The sequence below is a fragment of the Tigriopus californicus genome, chromosome 10 (genome assembly GCF_007210705.1).
Source record: "Tigriopus californicus strain San Diego chromosome 10, Tcal_SD_v2.1, whole genome shotgun sequence".
Lineage (NCBI taxonomy): Eukaryota > Metazoa > Arthropoda > Copepoda > Harpacticoida > Harpacticidae > Tigriopus > Tigriopus californicus.
In genome coordinates this window covers 15,191,112-15,207,874 of record NC_081449.1, presented here as the reverse complement: position 1 = coordinate 15,207,874, position 16,763 = coordinate 15,191,112, and the positions used below count along the sequence as shown (strand labels likewise).

Genomic DNA, 16,763 nt, shown 5'->3' with positions numbered 1-16,763 from the left:
TAAGTGATTTGACATTACCCGTTGTCTACGAACTCTTTATTATTTATATTGAAATGTATCACCACTGGCTCAAGTAGGCAGAGAAGATAGATAGGTCCCCGTTATGACAAGGCATTTATTTCACGTGTAAGGAGACGAGTCACAGAAAACATCCTCCAACAACACCTGACCCATGACAGACGGAAATGAAGAGTCATGCAAGTGTTCCAAGAGCACACACGGACTCAGAATTAGCTTGGAACACCAGTTCGTTGTAAGAGAGAAGTTCAAGGCAACGTATATCTCGGAGTGCATGTCATTGTACGTAGAGCTCATCTCGGTAACCACGCCCTGTTGTCCGGATTTGATCTCAGGGGGAACCCGCGACAATATCGAGACCCCCAGGGGAAAACACAACTCACCCGATGCATGACTGAACTAATGGTTCTGTCTATCATCCATATTAGCTTTTAGTTTTGTGCCAAGTCCATGTGGGACAAAAGTGATTGAAGAACCTGTTCCTCTTCCCTGTTCCAGGTTGACTGATTGAATAACTGAGGGCGGACACCGCTCAAGATGAATGCCACTGAACTTGAGCCCCATTATGGGATCTGGACTTCCAATAAAACCCAGATTTGCTACGTAGGAGAATCCGGATCATCTTGGTGTGGGAACAAGAACAAATGTTCAACACTGGGTTTGATCCTGCCCATCTTCTCCGAGGAGACATGGCCGGCAGCTCTGCGTGGCACCCTCTACTTGATCGGCCTACTCTACTCGTTCCTGGGCGTGTCGATCGTGGCCGATATTTTCATGTGTGCCATCGAGAAGATCACGTCCAAGACCAAGAAGATCCATTTTGCCACACCCAAGGGAGACAGTCCCGAAGTGATCGAGGTGCCCGTGTGGAATGGGACGGTGGCCAATTTGACTCTCATGGCTCTGGGCTCGTCCGCCCCCGAGATCCTGCTCAACGTCATCGAGATCATTGGCAATAACTTCGAAGCCGGCCAACTGGGCCCGGGCACGATCGTGGGATCCGCCGCATTCAACTTGTTGGCCATTTCCGCCGTGTGCATCATTGGCATTCCGACCGGCGAGACTCGCCGGATCGACCAGATCATCGTGTTTGGCGTGACGGCCTCGTTCTCAGTGTTGGCCTACATCTGGCTGTTGGTGATCCTCAAATGGGTGAGCCCCGAGGAGGTGGAGCTTTGGGAGGCCATCCTCACATTCGTGTTCTTCCCCATTCTGGTGGTGATTGCTTATTGTGCGGATAAGCAATGGCTTCATCCTCTCTTCGGACAGAAACGAACCACGAGCTCCGACAAGGAACGACAGATCGAGTTGGGTAACTTTACCCCAGGTGAGAGTAAGTATCAGTTTACATTTCCTTTTAGCCTTGGGTGTCCAATCAATCTACCACTTCCACTACCAATCATCCTCGTCCTACTACTACTATTACTACTACTACTATTACTACTACTACTACTACTACTACTACTACTACTACTACTACTACTACTACTACTACTACTACTACTACTACTACTACTACTACTACTACTACTACTACTACTACTACTACTACTACTACTACTACTACTACTACTACTACTACTACTACTACTTCTGTCTGGAGGGATACTAACATCTGTCTCGTGCCTTGGAGGATCGATTGTACCCTGGTTGTCAGTCCCTTATCCTGTTCCTCATCTCCTGATACCTTGACAACAATTTCTGTCCTTCCCAAGGGTCTCATTGATAAAACCGCGACGTCCTCGACTTTGCATCCTCCGCAAACGTAACGAATCAGATATGTTGTACTTGTTCTCATAAAACTAATTGCAGATGTGTACGTACCTACGTATTAACTTTCCCCCTTGGGAAACGTGTGCTGTGCATTCTATGGAGGAAAAACCGGCACAAAACATGATTAGAAGCAAATACTTGACCTGAAATTTGTACAAGAACCTGTCAACTTGAGACCCTCTGTCCTTCAATCTCTATCATCTAAATAATGATGAAGCTTTGAGGTGGAAATGAAGCCCAAAACAAAATTCTATATTGACTCTTGGCAAGCAAGTTTTGAAACCTGAGCAGCGGCCTTAATCCCATTGTTAACATTCAACTGATAACCCTCGAATTGTTTCACCAAAGATATGAGATGTCAATGAGATCCTAACTTTTATTCCTTGACCAATCCTCGACCAGTTTCTTATCGGGTATTTTGTTTGATGTGAGACGTTTGGGAACATGCCATTCTTTCATTTTTTATTTCGAAGTAATGCCTAATGAACTGACGTCGTGAGGTTAAAACCTGAAACGACTAAATTTATTCTCGTACCGGATATCCCTGTTTGTCTACAGTGATTCAAGAGCTCCCCTCACGAAACAGTCCACATGGTGCGTTAAAAGAATTGGAACATAAGACAAAACAACTCAAAACATTAAGCAGGGACCAATATTGTAGTACAAACGTACATTATGCATGGCCAACTTGTATTCAAGTAATGACTGAGGGGTTCGATCATACAAAGCCTATGGCTTTCGTTTATAACAAAACTCAAATCTTGAAAGCCTTATTTTCAAAAGGACCCTTTATGTGACAACTCATGTGAAAATGAGCATTAATTTGACTAGAATTTGTATCATTTTAAAGCTATCTATCCTGTTAATTGACCAAAAATAAGCCGATCATCTTGAGTTGATGCGACGTTTGAATCACGAGTTATGACTAGAGGGAGGATTTCAAATTGATTTGAATGTTGAGCAGAAATTTGACAGGGTTTTTTCATAACCGATTGTCTACTTTCAAAAGTTCAGACCATTTACAGGGAGGAAAACAAATTTCTTTGATTTCTGTTCAACGTGCAAATCAATTTCAAATCCACCCTCTGATTATGAATCAAACACCCAGCCCTTTCAGTTCTTCTGAAGCACCCTGCAATGATGTCTCACTGAAGTGTGGAAACTTGGAGCTTTTGAGGCTTTTTTTCAACTCTGAATGAAAGCATGACGTCAGAATTGAAAATTTTGTTTATATATCTCTCCTTAACGATGTGTTCTGTGTTGTTTTTTCCTTTCGAGCTTCGCCCACACAAACACACTCGCACACATACCCCATCATATACGTACAAATACAAAAGGGCTCTTATCCAATGAGCATTTTTCAAGACGCTCAAAATGCTCTGCCACACCAGTGAAATACGGCTTTTGAAAACATATGATGATGAGCGATGGGCGAGGTCTTCTTTTTTTTGACAGAACCTAATCTTGATATGAATCAAATTATCCGGCATAAGGTGCGAAGGGAACAACCAAATTACGCTCTCGTCGAAACGCTGCACCACTCAATCTGGGGGAGTGTAATCACTGCAGGTGGAACAGCGGTGGCTAAGGCCGAACTTGCTTTTGCTTAACCAACCAGTGCTCGTGGCTCTATCCCCTTGGGAGCTCGCCAAACGAGGGAGTACTAGTGAAGTGGAGGCACTAAGTATGTTTGACATGCTATCATGGTTTAGCCCCAAAGGCCGTGAATGTGGGAGACTAGTTGAGAGCTCGTCTTATGTACCTACTTACCTACTGTGTGTGCCTCGTGCATCCATGGTTCATCAGCTTGTGTTAGTCATATCTGAGATAACGATGAAACTGTCCGAGTAGTTGAGATGGTAGATTGAAAGGCCTCCTCGGGAGAAGGCCTGGAAATTATCATTCTAGTTCACTTGTTGGGATTCTTCCATTGGCTTAGAAAAAGGACTTGGATGGGCTGTTGGCTTAGTGGAGAATACTTTGGTCCAGATTCAGGTCCGGTCTTTTCAGGCATATCTGCTTATTTGTCCGTTCTCTTATCTATTGCACGTCCTCATGGACACATGGATAGACAGCCCAGACCCTTGCATCTAATGGATCTTTTGCATTTGAATGCAAGGGCAGAGAGGCTATCCAAACGTATTCATAGCTTCTGCGGTACAAGCAAAGGCAATTACGACATGCTTTGATGCCCTTTTAGGCTCTTCACTCTTTACGCTTCGTACAGTCAAGGGCTCTTAACGGGAAAATTTTGATCTTTCACCATACAGCCGCAAAAGATCATGAAATAATGCCTCTCTGACAGAACACCAAAGTGGGATGAGATAAAGTGGCTTTTGCCGTTTTCCTTCCACGCCCTAGATCAAACGGGGATTGGAGATTACACTCTCTTCCTTCTTATCATTTCTTGTCTAATGAAAAAATAGGGTTGCCTTGCACCATGCTCGAATGGAATGAGCAAAAAGAATTTCCCTTGCCACAGAAAATACTCTGACATAACTAAAAGTCAGGACTTGATGACAACAAATACGTAGTTCCTTCTTTGTTGAAAAATATTTGGCAGGGCAGATGAATACGGAATTCCCTGACCAATGTTACTTGTTTGTTTGGCAGGACAAAAGAAAGTGTTGACATACCGTTGGAAAAAAAAGAATCTCTCCAATTGGATTCCAAATATATCGGGTACATCTAAAGAGCGTGCATTTTTTAAGCACCGAATTACTGTTTTGGTATTCTTAAAGATGAGTAAAAATCACGATATGACTAATTGTCGGACCTTAGACAATTAAAGGAAAGTGCTCTTTTGCAACCAATCAATCAATTGAAATTTTTAAAACTTCAAAATAAAATGACAAAAATTGATACCATAAAGATATTTATTACCTTCATTGAAGTGAAAATGAAGTCAAGTATTCCCTAAAAATTGATGGCATCATCATACTTTGAGTTGATAAAGAAGGAATCCCATAGTGACACAATCAATCATCGGGCTCCTTCATAGTTTAATTTGCTTCCCTCTAGTATTCGTAGGGAATACGTAAGCCTGGTTGATCCGGTAGCATCTTTCAAGTCAGACTTGGACAAATTTTTAGATAGCATACCAGATCAACCCTACATTCAAGGACTAGCTCGGTCTGCCAACTCAAATTCGTGGGTAGACCAAATATCATATAAAAATTGAAAGGTAATAAATAGACGAATTATAACCTTTCATTTTAACAGTACTGAGGATTATATTCCCTGTAGCGGTTAGAAAAGCCCGTGAAAAACCAAACCAAAAAAAAAATCAGCCATCCTTAAAAGAGATTAGTTTCTTGCAATCGAAATCGAAAGTGTTAATCTGTGATAGTGAATTTGCTAATAACTGTACACTGGAGCATTGGACAAATACTAGCTCATAATGCTCAGTGCAAAGCTAATGGAATGCTATCCTTATCAAGCACAAGAGTTTCCATAGGACCTTAAGAACCAAAGACATGGTTCGACCCAAGTTCTACACTTGTAGCCTTGTTAATCGTTGGACAAGAAAATAAGGCTCTCGTTTCCATTTGAGGCGCAAGAAAAATACCTGTTGTGCGAATTTCACTCTCAGAAAACTTGAGAAGGAAAACCCACATAAAAAAAAATGTTATTAAAGCTTACATATACGTAACACGTTCCACTATAGACGTGGGACCATCTTGATGGAGTGACCGCGATGAGGCCTTCATTCATTTTCTTACACATGACTCATCTCGGGATAAACCCCTACTACGTGACGTTTTCATTGTGCACTTGGTCCCTGGAATACTAATGTAATTGTACGGCATGGTGTCCGCAATAATGCCCGGCTGTGTTCCTTGATTGCCTCCCACTTTATGGGGACGAGGCAACAGATTTCCCCTGCTTTTCCATACAAGCCATCGAACTGTCCACAAAGGCACCCTAGCGAGGTCATCTGTTTTTCACATGCCTAACTGAATTTGCCTCACAGAAATAGATTGATATCGCAAGGTTTCGAGGATCACTTTTCAATGGCAAAAAAAAACAATTGGCAAAGTTCGATGTAGGAAGCCTTTCAAAATACATGATTCCCACGACACAAAAGATGATGTCATAACAAAATGATTTTTTGGTATAAGTTGATGTTAGACGTGTGTTTTGTATTTTGTGTGTTGTGTTTCCTGTTCATTGTTCTTTCAGGTTCAATGTGTGGTCAACGAGAGGCCTTGCAATGTTCAAGGACTAACCCATCGACTAATTATGATCTCTAATGTTTATCATCAAAGTTATCCATGGGCATCTAATCAAAATTGACATGCCATTTCCATTACAGCCGAAGAAATGCTAAAAGACCGAGCCTACTTCAGAAACGGTCAATTTGACCGTGATGGATTGGTCAGTTTCATCAAAGACGTCAAAAAGAACACAAAGTTAAGCGATGAAGACGCTGCTGTTTTGGCTGCATCCAAGTACGTAAAATAGGTTAATCATTGTCACGCGTCGATCGATCTTTTACAATTACTCCACTTCAACAGAATCATCGACTCCAAACCGCACTCTCGAATGTGGTATCGCATTGGAGCCGTGCGGAACATTACTGGAGGTCGAAAAACACAACCCTCGTGGCGAATGAACGAGAAACTGAAAGAGGTAGGCGACTAATAACTCCATATTATATTCCTTACAAAAAAAACTTTGAGCTGGATTAAGTGACTAATTGACTCTTGTCGAGTTTGCTTTAGCGATTCATAATCGGTTTTTACCCCCCCCGGCATAACAGTACGGCTGGCCAGGGAAAACCATCCTCTCTGTAAGTGTTTGCAGATGAAATCCCCGTATTCATCCATTACATTAACTGGTACTTTGTAATATCTGCTTGCTACTACTCCTAATATGTTGTTGCATCACTGAAATAGGATTTACAAGCGCTCAAGTTGAACTCGAGGTTGCGTAGCCTCAAGATGCGCTTGTTTGAATAGTTCCGATGAGATTATCTCACTAATCACGAAACCCCCCACGGTATTTGTGGAGCATTCTGGAAATACGAACAAATATGATCCCCAAACTGTATTTGTGTGACCGATTGTCCTAGCATCATTGATTAATGTAATGGTGTTTGCAGATGGTTCAAGCTTGGTTGGAGATCCCGCTCTTAAACATGTGCTCAGCCAGACTTTTTGACCATCAGTTAAGACGAAAAGTACTTCAGCACCTATCTAACCGTGACATCCGGATGCTAATCAAAAAGCGTCTTGAGTTTGATCTTTCTCCGTTTGTCCTTGAGCCTGGCTCAAGTTCCAAAATCATTGTTGTACGCGTGTCGAGGTGTTTGTACTGCTCTACAAAAATCTCTTATGTGCTGGAACTGATCGTCTCCGTCTTTTTGTCCATGGCATGGAAGCATGGTTATTAAAGATCAATAACGACAACATCACTTGGCAGTTAGCTCAAGGAGTATCTATCCACTTGGCATCATCATGACGGTGTTCGCGTCTTTCATAAATCAGAAAGTTCCATTAGTGTCACACACCCATGATGTCAACACTCGCACAAAAGAGGCCAGAGATCCCGTTCCAACCATATTATCAACTGGGGAAAAACTCATGGCTTTGAAGCGCCAACACATTACCTTCCCCCCCNCCCACGCACAAAAAAAAACTAAACTGATAATGTCACGTTGTATTGCGTAGATTGCTCGTTGATTTTGGTAGTTCCGAAGTTCCGAAGTTGCGGATAGAATTTGAATGGGCTTAGAGAGAGTAACGGCGTTTTTTTGACATTTAGGTTCTCGGAATCAGACAACCCATTTTGGGTAGATCCATCACTGGGCGACCTCGAAGGCAATCCGAGGGCTTTAAAAGTGCCTTTGAGAGCATAACCATAAACGAGGTTGGCGCAGAGAGTCGTTGGTGGTAGTGGTACTCCTTCATTAAGGCATACACTTCTAGAACCCTTGCCATTCACGGTTTACCTCCATGTATTTAAGTCCACAGTATATTCAAATGTATGGTACAAAGTTTTTCGGTTAACTTTCCAGGTGCAAGATTTGATAAATCGGCCCAAAATCATGAAAATGGTACTTCGGTTGTGAAAACGTTGCCACTATTTGTGTGTGGCCTTGAAAGTTTGGACTGAAGTGTTTTTGGAGAGTTCACAAAAGAACCTGGCAAAAACCCGGGCTACCACTTTCTTTGCCTTTGTTTCTTTTATATTATAGCTTCACCAGCAGACACAAAAATGACAAAGCTTCACATAAATTTTGAATTTTGAGTCACCATTCAACCGTGGGATTGAGCATTATTTATTATTTCCACGTTAAAGTGTCTATGAATTGGTATTTTGGCCAAGGCTCCGTTCTGATCAGGATCAGTCCAATGGTGAATACTCATCGTGGTTGCCAAACAGTAAAAAAACGAAAAATCAGCACATGGTCTTGGATTTATTACAAGACAATTTGAAAACGCGTGCCTTGATCAAGAAAAACATCAAGATGAATCGATTTGAGAAATACCTGTTGACTTGTTGATTGAAGCACTCACTACTAGATTGATTGACGCTCTTTGTTCCGAATGTTCACGAGTTGATTTACAGCCTTGGCGAGATTGAATTCATGAATTCACAATTTCTTATTTTTTCCCGTTTCCGTCCCCAAAATGCAACAGAATGTCTCAGGAATGTTAGCTCCCATCACGGAGGATGGGAAGAAGGTATTTCACGTTAGGATCATCGAACCATTTGGATGGCTCAGTCTTCATTGGAATTCTGTCCCTAATCAAACTTCTTGACCAGTTCTAGTGTTTAAATTTCATTCCATTGATTTAATGCCGATATTTGATTTCGTGTGTGCATGGGAACGGATTATTTCTCTGAAAGCATGGATTAACCTTGGATTAACCAACCAATCAACCTTAATAACGAGAGCTTTTTTTGGCTCACTTCAGTGTACATTATCTTTGTCTCTCTTTTTCCAAACAATAGGTGTCCTCGGACGAAAGTTTTTGTTTAGATCAGTAGAACAGACAGCAATCAATGCAAATGCAAGCCGTCGCTTTCATCTCTGATTTCTTTGCTTGTTTACTGGAGGAAGAACGAAGCCTGGAATAAAGGGACCATCAAAGCACACCTATAGCTCACGTTCAAACACACTGTTAACATGCCTTAGTTCTGACTTCTGAGTGCGAGTTTTTATTTTTTTTAATTAATGGACTTTGCTTTCTTTTTTTGATTGAAAACAACTCAGTTCTTACTTGCTCCGGCAGCGAACGTTTGCATCATGTGCACATAGAAGCATTACCCAATGCCAATCAAGCAGATGTTAATTTTCTTGTGGTTCTGTATCTTATAAGCTTGGGTTCATTTTAGGTTTATGATGCCATCAATGAGCACCCCGAGGCTCCTAATATCAGTTATCCGGATGAGGACGAAGACAAAGCTATTATTGACTTTCACACATGTGAGTGCTTCCTATTTTTAATGCTCTTATGCGATGTTATGATAATGAGATCTTATTCTTCGCCCGTTTTCCAGCCTCGGCAGCCGTTCTTGAGAACGTCGGAACCTACAAAGTTACCATTATCCGACATGGAAAGCTAGACGAAACCGTGCGAATAAGGTACGAGTATGTCCCACGGCCTTTGGGTAGAATAATAAACATTAGAGACAGGAACTGAGGGCGAATAAGATGAAGCGGGAAAAGGTGAATATGGGTAGTACATTAGGCGAAAAGAACGAATGAAATCGGAAAAATTGGACGACAAAGGGTAACGAAAGAAACAAGTTTGACTTTTGACCACTTGTGGCATGTTAAACAAAGTAGATTTACAACATTTTGCGACTTTGCGACTTGGATGGGTACAAAGTATTTGAAATAGTCAAAGAAATATGTACATAATACTATGTAGCTTCAATGCAAGTAAATTTCGAACATGACCCTGAAAAACATCACCGATGATGAAAGCTCTTTGCAAAAGCATTTCCATCGAAATGACAAGGATTCAAAACCCCTTGAAATAAAGCGATCTAAATTTTTGCTTCATGGTCAGTCCAACATTTTTGCTTTATGACTACACGCTCAAGAAAAGAGTAACTAGTCCTCGGAACGTTTAACATAACGTTTGATAACAATTAAAAGTCAACTTTATGGTTTTATATACATTTTTTTCTTTTTTTCCACAAAGCACAAACGCCAAACTTGGGTTAGCAGCTCTGATGAAACGAACAAGAGAGTGAAAAGAAAGAATGAAGGTTTCAAATAATCGTGACAATTATAACAAAATGTGGAGAGAAAAAGAAATGTTGTATAAAGTTCCTGTCCCTAATAATAATGATATGGCTAATAATAAGCCAAGGAATGTGACAACTGGACAATGGTAGCTCGATGCTTGTTTTTGTAGCAAAGCAAGCCATAATAAGAGAATAGTGAATGGTCTTCAAATAAGGGCTATGTCAATTGGACTAATGTTCCAATAATGATGGACTTTCTCGCACAAAGATGATATAGCATTGTGAAAAGGTTGAGAAGTTGGAAGCTTGAGAAAAAAGTGACCGAAAGTTGAGCAAGTAATGGAAGAAGAAACTGTCCGCACTATTCAAATATGAAGAGAAAATCGCCAGAAATGTTTCTTCAATTTTCCATCGAATTCTCCTTCAGAGTGGAAACCATCGATGGGTCAGCTGTGGAAAATGAAGACTACCAACCCATAAACGAGGTGCTCACTTTCGAACCCCAGGAACTTGAAAAAGAGGTAAGACCAACTTTGCATGGGGAGCCATGCTATTTCATAAGCCTTGGAAAGGTCGAGGTCTCTTAGAGTCCTCCGGGATGAGTCTCTGATTGTCCTCAGTCAATGAACGAGAAAATGCCATCAGCCCAAGAAGAAAGGTGGTACGAGAGAAGAAGATTTTTCGTAGAATTGGAGCCAAAATTGGGTCCGATTTTTTCTTCACTCTAGGAGGTAATTGCATCTTAAGGAGACGCCATCAGGGCTCTTAGGGGCTCCTATTGACTCTCAAGAAGAAGCGTAGGAACAAGTAAGGAAGGCCCACCCACTGATGTTCCCGACGAAAGATTAGCATTGCATGAAAGACGGATATTAGATCCATTTTTGTCGGAATAAAAGGAAACCCGATCTTTTAGTGCTCCGTCTTCCCACAGGACTGCCACCAGGGAAATTGTGCAGCATTACTGGCAGACCCAGAAAACGGGCAGCGACCCTTTTCATATTGAGTGAGATCGGGTGCCCCCTTTGTTTTTTCAAGAAAGAGGACCAAAAAAGTTGCCGATATAAGTCGTCGTCTTTCGTTGTACATTGTGAATGAGTACTTGCATCATGCACGCAAGTTCTCCACAGGAAATGAGGTACATAGACCTCTTTCCAACACATTGCACCGGAAAATATGGTAAAGGTGGAAAGGTGCGGGTCCTAAGGCCCGTCTTGGTCCCAATGGAAAGACCGCCGATGGTTCCCTAGAAAACAAGTAGCAGGTTCAAACCAGTAATAACTGCTTCTTGTTCGGAAAGAGAAACCATAAAGTGCCGTTGAAATGCACCAAGAAGTCTGAAGTTCCTGTTTATACGACTGAGGTTGGAACAGACTGGAACTAGAATTGGCCAACAGCCTTTTTTCTTCTTTCCCCAAGCCTGCTACATAGACTGTGGCTTCAACCAATGATTTTCCTCCCCTGGAAGTCCTCTCTTTATTTGGCCAGGGCTAACCTGATGTCTCTTCGCATGCATCCAGTCCACGGAGATTTCGGCCAACACTTTTCTAACTTCTTGCACCTCAACTCTAGGTTGGTTTGACGATCATCGACGACAATCAATGGGAGCCTGATGAGGAGTTCTTCGTGAAGTTGACCTTGATCCCTGGCGATGACTCTAAAAACGTGCGCTTGGGCCGGACCTCCATCATGGAGGTCACCATTCTGAACGATGATGGTGAGTGAGGACATACAGATCGATGAGATGTGCATAAAATGGTCTTTAGGTTTGACTTTGACAACTTTGATCCGTATACCTTAGCTGTTGTGATATTTTGTGCTGGGAAAGGAGAGATTTCGCGCAAGAATAAGTGGCAACGCGGAGGTGAAGGAGTTCTCTTGTATTGGCAATTTTTTTTTGTACTTGTCTTTTGGATCAAGCACCAGCCACACAAGATTTGATTGACATTTCAATGTTTTCATAGAAGTGATGAATTACTCCTCTCCTTTCTTGTTTGCTTATTCGTTTGCTGCAACGACAGAATGGCCAAACGATTGACCTCCACTATCTTTCAGAACCTGGGATGCTTCAATTTGAAAAACGCGGACATTTGGTTAAGGAGAGTGTGGGAAACGCCCGCATCACCGTAATTCGTCAAAATGGCGCGGACGGAGATATCTCCGTTAAATGGAAGACCATCGACAAGTCTGCGGTCAATGGCAAGGACTACCACGGTGGCGAAGGAATGTTGGAATTCAACCATGGCGAGGTAAGGTTACAATTAATTGTACTAAGGTATTCTACTATTTTCTCCTGTAACGATTGGGTTGCCATTCTTTGCTAGACACGACGAGTGATCGAAATCCCCATTGAGAACGACATGGACTTTGAAAAAGACGAGAATTTTGAACTTGAGATTTACGAACCCAAGGGAGGTGCCACCATTGGCAGAATAAATCGAACCGCCGTCACCATCACCAACGACGACGAGTTTAACTCCATCATGAACAAGATGATGCTGATGACCAATTTGAACGTGGATTCGATGAGGGTCCACAATGAGACCTGGGGCCAACAACTGAAAGATGCCATGAATGTCAATGGAGGAGATGTCGAAAACGCCACTGCTGGGGACTATGTAATGCACTTTTTGACTTTTGGATTCAAGGTACATAACTCGAAACCCATTCCAACGTGGTTGGAAATCATGGCAACCTTCTCTCATCTTCATTTCGTCTCCGTTTCCAGATCTTATTCGCCCTAATTCCCCCAGCAGGCATGGGAGGAGGCTGGCCTTGTTTTGTAGTGTCCTTGGGCATGATTGGACTCTTGACTTGCATCGTTGGCGACTTGGCCTCAATCTTTGGTTGCTTGGTTGGCTTGGAGGACAGTGTGACTGGTAGGCGATAATAATCCAATAAACACAATGTTGGATCGTTGTTCCACATACTATGAACTATGCCTTTTCAGCCATTACCTTGGTGGCTCTGGGAACCTCACTTCCCGATACCTTTGCTTCCAAGGCCGCTGCGGTTGGAGAAAAATCCGCTGACAACGCGATTGGCAATGTAACGGGTTCTAACTCTGTAAACGTGTTTTTGGGTTTGGGACTTCCATGGTTGATTGCCGCCATCTACCACTTTGCTAAAGTAAGTGTACCAAGATAAGAGTTATTGTTGGGAGATGTATAAACGCCCAAGCTTAACCCTCCTAAACATGCTTGATAAAGATTTTTATGAAGCATCTTCAAACCCTCCCGAGCCTTGCATGGAGTTAGTTCGTTACTAAATGCTGCCTTTTCTCATCCATTGGTTCCATCAACAACAGGGTACAAAGTTCTTGGTGAATTCCGGATCCCTTGGGTTCACAGTGATGTTGTACACGGGGGTGGCTCTGGTTGGGATAGCCATTCTCATGTTTAGACGAATGTCCGCCGCGTGCGGTAGGGCGGAATTAGGTGGTCCAATCGGGAGCAAGCGTGCCTCAGCCGCAACGCTCATTTTGTTGTGGGTGTTCTACGTCGTCATATCGACTCTCCAAGCTTATGACATGATTGATATGTAACCCCAAGGAGAAGAAGAAAAGGAATAGGTTGGGTGTTTTTTAGAGTGGGGTTCTCATGTGCGGTGATTGAGGGAGATTCTAGAGTTGCCGGGATTCTCCTAGACGTGATTCATTTTTATCCATTGAAGGTCACAAGCGGTTGTGTTTCGATATCATTTTACCTAATTTCGCCTGGTGGGACAAATTAACAAGTTTGTTCATTTCCTTCCAGGGTAGCAAATTTGTGGTGCCTTCCGGTTCATTGGGATTCAGTGTGACCATTTATGCCGTTTGTGCGATCATTGGACTCGGCTTGCTCGTGGTTCGGCGATATGTGGCCTTTTTTGGAAAAGCCGAACTAGGTGGGCCCACCGGCGCCAAATGGGCCTCGGGTGTTTTCTTCGTCATGCTATGGTTTACGTATGTAGCGTTGTCAACACTTCAGGCCTATGGTGTGATTGGTGCCGAATAAGTAGCTTGAAACCCCGAATAAAACTACCCCTCTCATGAGCCCTCTTCAAATTCATGATTCTCCTTCACAAGATACATTTGGAGTGAACAACTTCCCGAAGAAGCACAAGATTGATGCCAAATCCTGCCCCCTGTTTTTCGATTCCATTTTGACTTCCGTGTTGTATTGTGGAAGCCAAGCCCCGGTTTCAGCAAATTACCAATTTCTGAAGTTCGTTGAAACCCATTCATGAACATCTTATTCTATGTACGTTCGCTCGAGTGTAAAGTATAGCCAATTCTAATTCCTTATATGATAACATCTTATGCTAGGTATAGTTGGATCTCTAATGCCTGTGTCTTCTTGAATTGTTTAATGAGAACATCGTGATCAGTATTTTTGGACGAATAATCGATATGGTTCATGTCTGAACCAAACATGAGTCTGTACAGCTAATGCATTAATGACGATGAAAGTCAAACTTTGATGATTTCTTTGATTTTTTTGGTAATAAATCACGTCTAATCATTACCGGAGTTGGGCTAAATTTTCTCTAGAATTACTTAAGGGCAGTGTAAAGAGTATTTTCATATTCATTGTGAAGACTGCTCGAGCATGAAAATGATGAAATGAAGTATCGACATCATTTTTAGCCAAATAAGAAGAAGAAAAAAAAGAAAGTGAAAGATCATGGAGGAATATCTGTTTATTCAATTGCAGTTACCTTCTTTGCATAAAGGCCATAAAAATGAGATTTGAAGAAAATTGACCTGGTTAAAACATCTTTAATGAGTTCGCATTTTCATGCTAATGAGTTTGAAGAGAAGAGCAAGGGCTTGTTGGAACTTCTCTTGAAAGTTTCCCCAACGGGCTCTTTTGTAATCATTAGACCTAAAAAAAGTTAAACAAGAAGGAACTATTTTGACTTTGTTTGTTCCAGATTTCCAATTTTCTCGCCGTTTTTAGCCATTTTTCCCCTTTTTGACTCTTTTTCGACTTTTGTCTTACTAGTTTTGACATTTTAGAAAAACAATTGCCTTTTTATCATTTGGGTCCTTATCTACATCCTTCTTAACTTGTTAATCCTTGTTGGGGAGCCTTTTATTTGCTTAGTTACAGCTTGCTTAGATGAAGAATAAAATCTTCAACAAGAAGCCATCAGCATTTTTTTCCCCTGGCTTTACTAACCACTGCAAGGAATGTAATCTATTGTACAATTACAATGAAAGATTATGATTCGTGTAACTATTACCAAGAATTTGAATATCAAATTGATTTCCCTTTTTTCTTTGTGGGAAAGTCGACAAAAAAAGAGAGTTGTTGAGCTACTGTACACGTGCTATGATGATGTTTGATTTTGTGAACAAAAGCGCCTCAAGTCTCCTAAAGAGAATCAATGGCACAAGGGGAAAGTTCTGATTTACATTTTTGCAAATATCTCCACAAGTAGCTGACAAATTGGCATGAAGTTTTGGCAACAAATGCAAATTTATGCTTTAATGACTTCAGTGTTCAATACATCCCCCTTTTTTCTTTATCAAATCTCAAAGACACATTGTAATGAGAGCACAATTGGCAGAGATGGTTTCACTAAAGGTCTCATTCCAGGTTTGCTCCAAGGAGGACTTCATCAAAAATGGTTCAAGCCTGGTGCAACTCCAATTTTCCGTGTTATAACCAAAAGAATGTATTGGCTCCCATCAAGCCTTGATCTCAACGTAGTGTCCATCTTTGAGGTCAAGGCTTGCTCTCTGAAGTCTTTCTTCAAGTTAGTCTGAAATGAGATGCTAGATGACATCGTTCTGCCGCTTGTGCTCTCTTTCCAATGCGTCTCTAAAATGTAATGAAGAAAAAGGAGGATATATTGAACACTAAACTCGTCATATTTTTTAAAGCTTGTACCTATATTTGTGGTTAAAACTTCATGTCAGCTTGTTGTTTCATCTGGGAGATATTTGAGAAAATATAAATTCTGGAGCTTTCTACGCACTCTATACCATAAAATCTGAATAAATTGAAAACGTGTCCCAATGTCAAACCACGATTGATTAGTGTCCGAAAAAAAAATCAATGGAAATTAAATGCCATCCTTTTTTTTCTTGTAGGGTTAGGCTTTTGGAGCAAGAATATGTAAAGAACAAATTCATGGCGTATGCCGTTTTTGAGAAACATGTTCGGCAGAAGACGTCAATTTGTCCAAACAATTGAAATATCTGTCCTAATATCCATTAGGTTATGAAGTAATATCTTGGCAAAACAATGAACCACTGTTGTATAACTCTTGCATATGCACGAGTTTGTCCAAAAGTCGTATGATCTACAACGCACAAAATAGTTTAGTTTTTTTTTAAACATCATTGCACAAAGAAGTAACACAAATCAAGACATTTATCAAATTGAAGCACCCAGCATTTTACACATTTATGTTAACATTTGAATTTTCGCTAAAGGGGACAATCCAAAATATGCGCGGATTGAAAGGGGTTGATGTGAGGATAGGATACTAGTATTTAAGGTAGAAAAGGGTAAATCGTCATTATTTCATTCAACCTTTGAAATGTCACGACTGAAAAGATCTCTTTGTTTAGTGAGGCAAAGATGCAGTACAACTATTGAAAAATACGCGTTACAATTGGGAAAGATTCAATTTGTGTCAGGGAAGACATTATCATCATCAATTGTATCTTTGGGTTTTCAGGGATTCACTATTCACTACAAGAAATGCAACCCTTTACAAAGCTTCTTTTTTGTATAGGGCATGTCAAGTGAATGAAATTCCACGAAGAATGTGGTCCG

At 41.3% G+C, this 16,763-nt stretch overlaps 1 protein-coding gene across 1 annotated transcript; it reads left to right on the top strand.

Annotated features, from left to right (window-relative positions):
• Positions 1–580: 580 nt before the first annotated feature.
• On the top strand, positions 581–14,498 carry LOC131888541 (sodium/calcium exchanger 2-like; the record flags this gene model as incomplete). Its single annotated transcript, XM_059237419.1, is given in 13 exon segments — positions 581–1,351; positions 6,107–6,242; positions 6,309–6,423; positions 8,436–8,480; positions 9,136–9,226; positions 9,301–9,385; positions 10,424–10,517; positions 11,566–11,710; positions 12,049–12,242; positions 12,318–12,641; positions 12,722–12,872; positions 12,944–13,122; positions 13,749–14,498. Coding segments are annotated over 13 exon segments (2,570 nt in total), but the record flags the coding sequence as incomplete, so codon positions are not given.
• Positions 14,499–16,763: the final 2,265 nt, after the last annotated feature.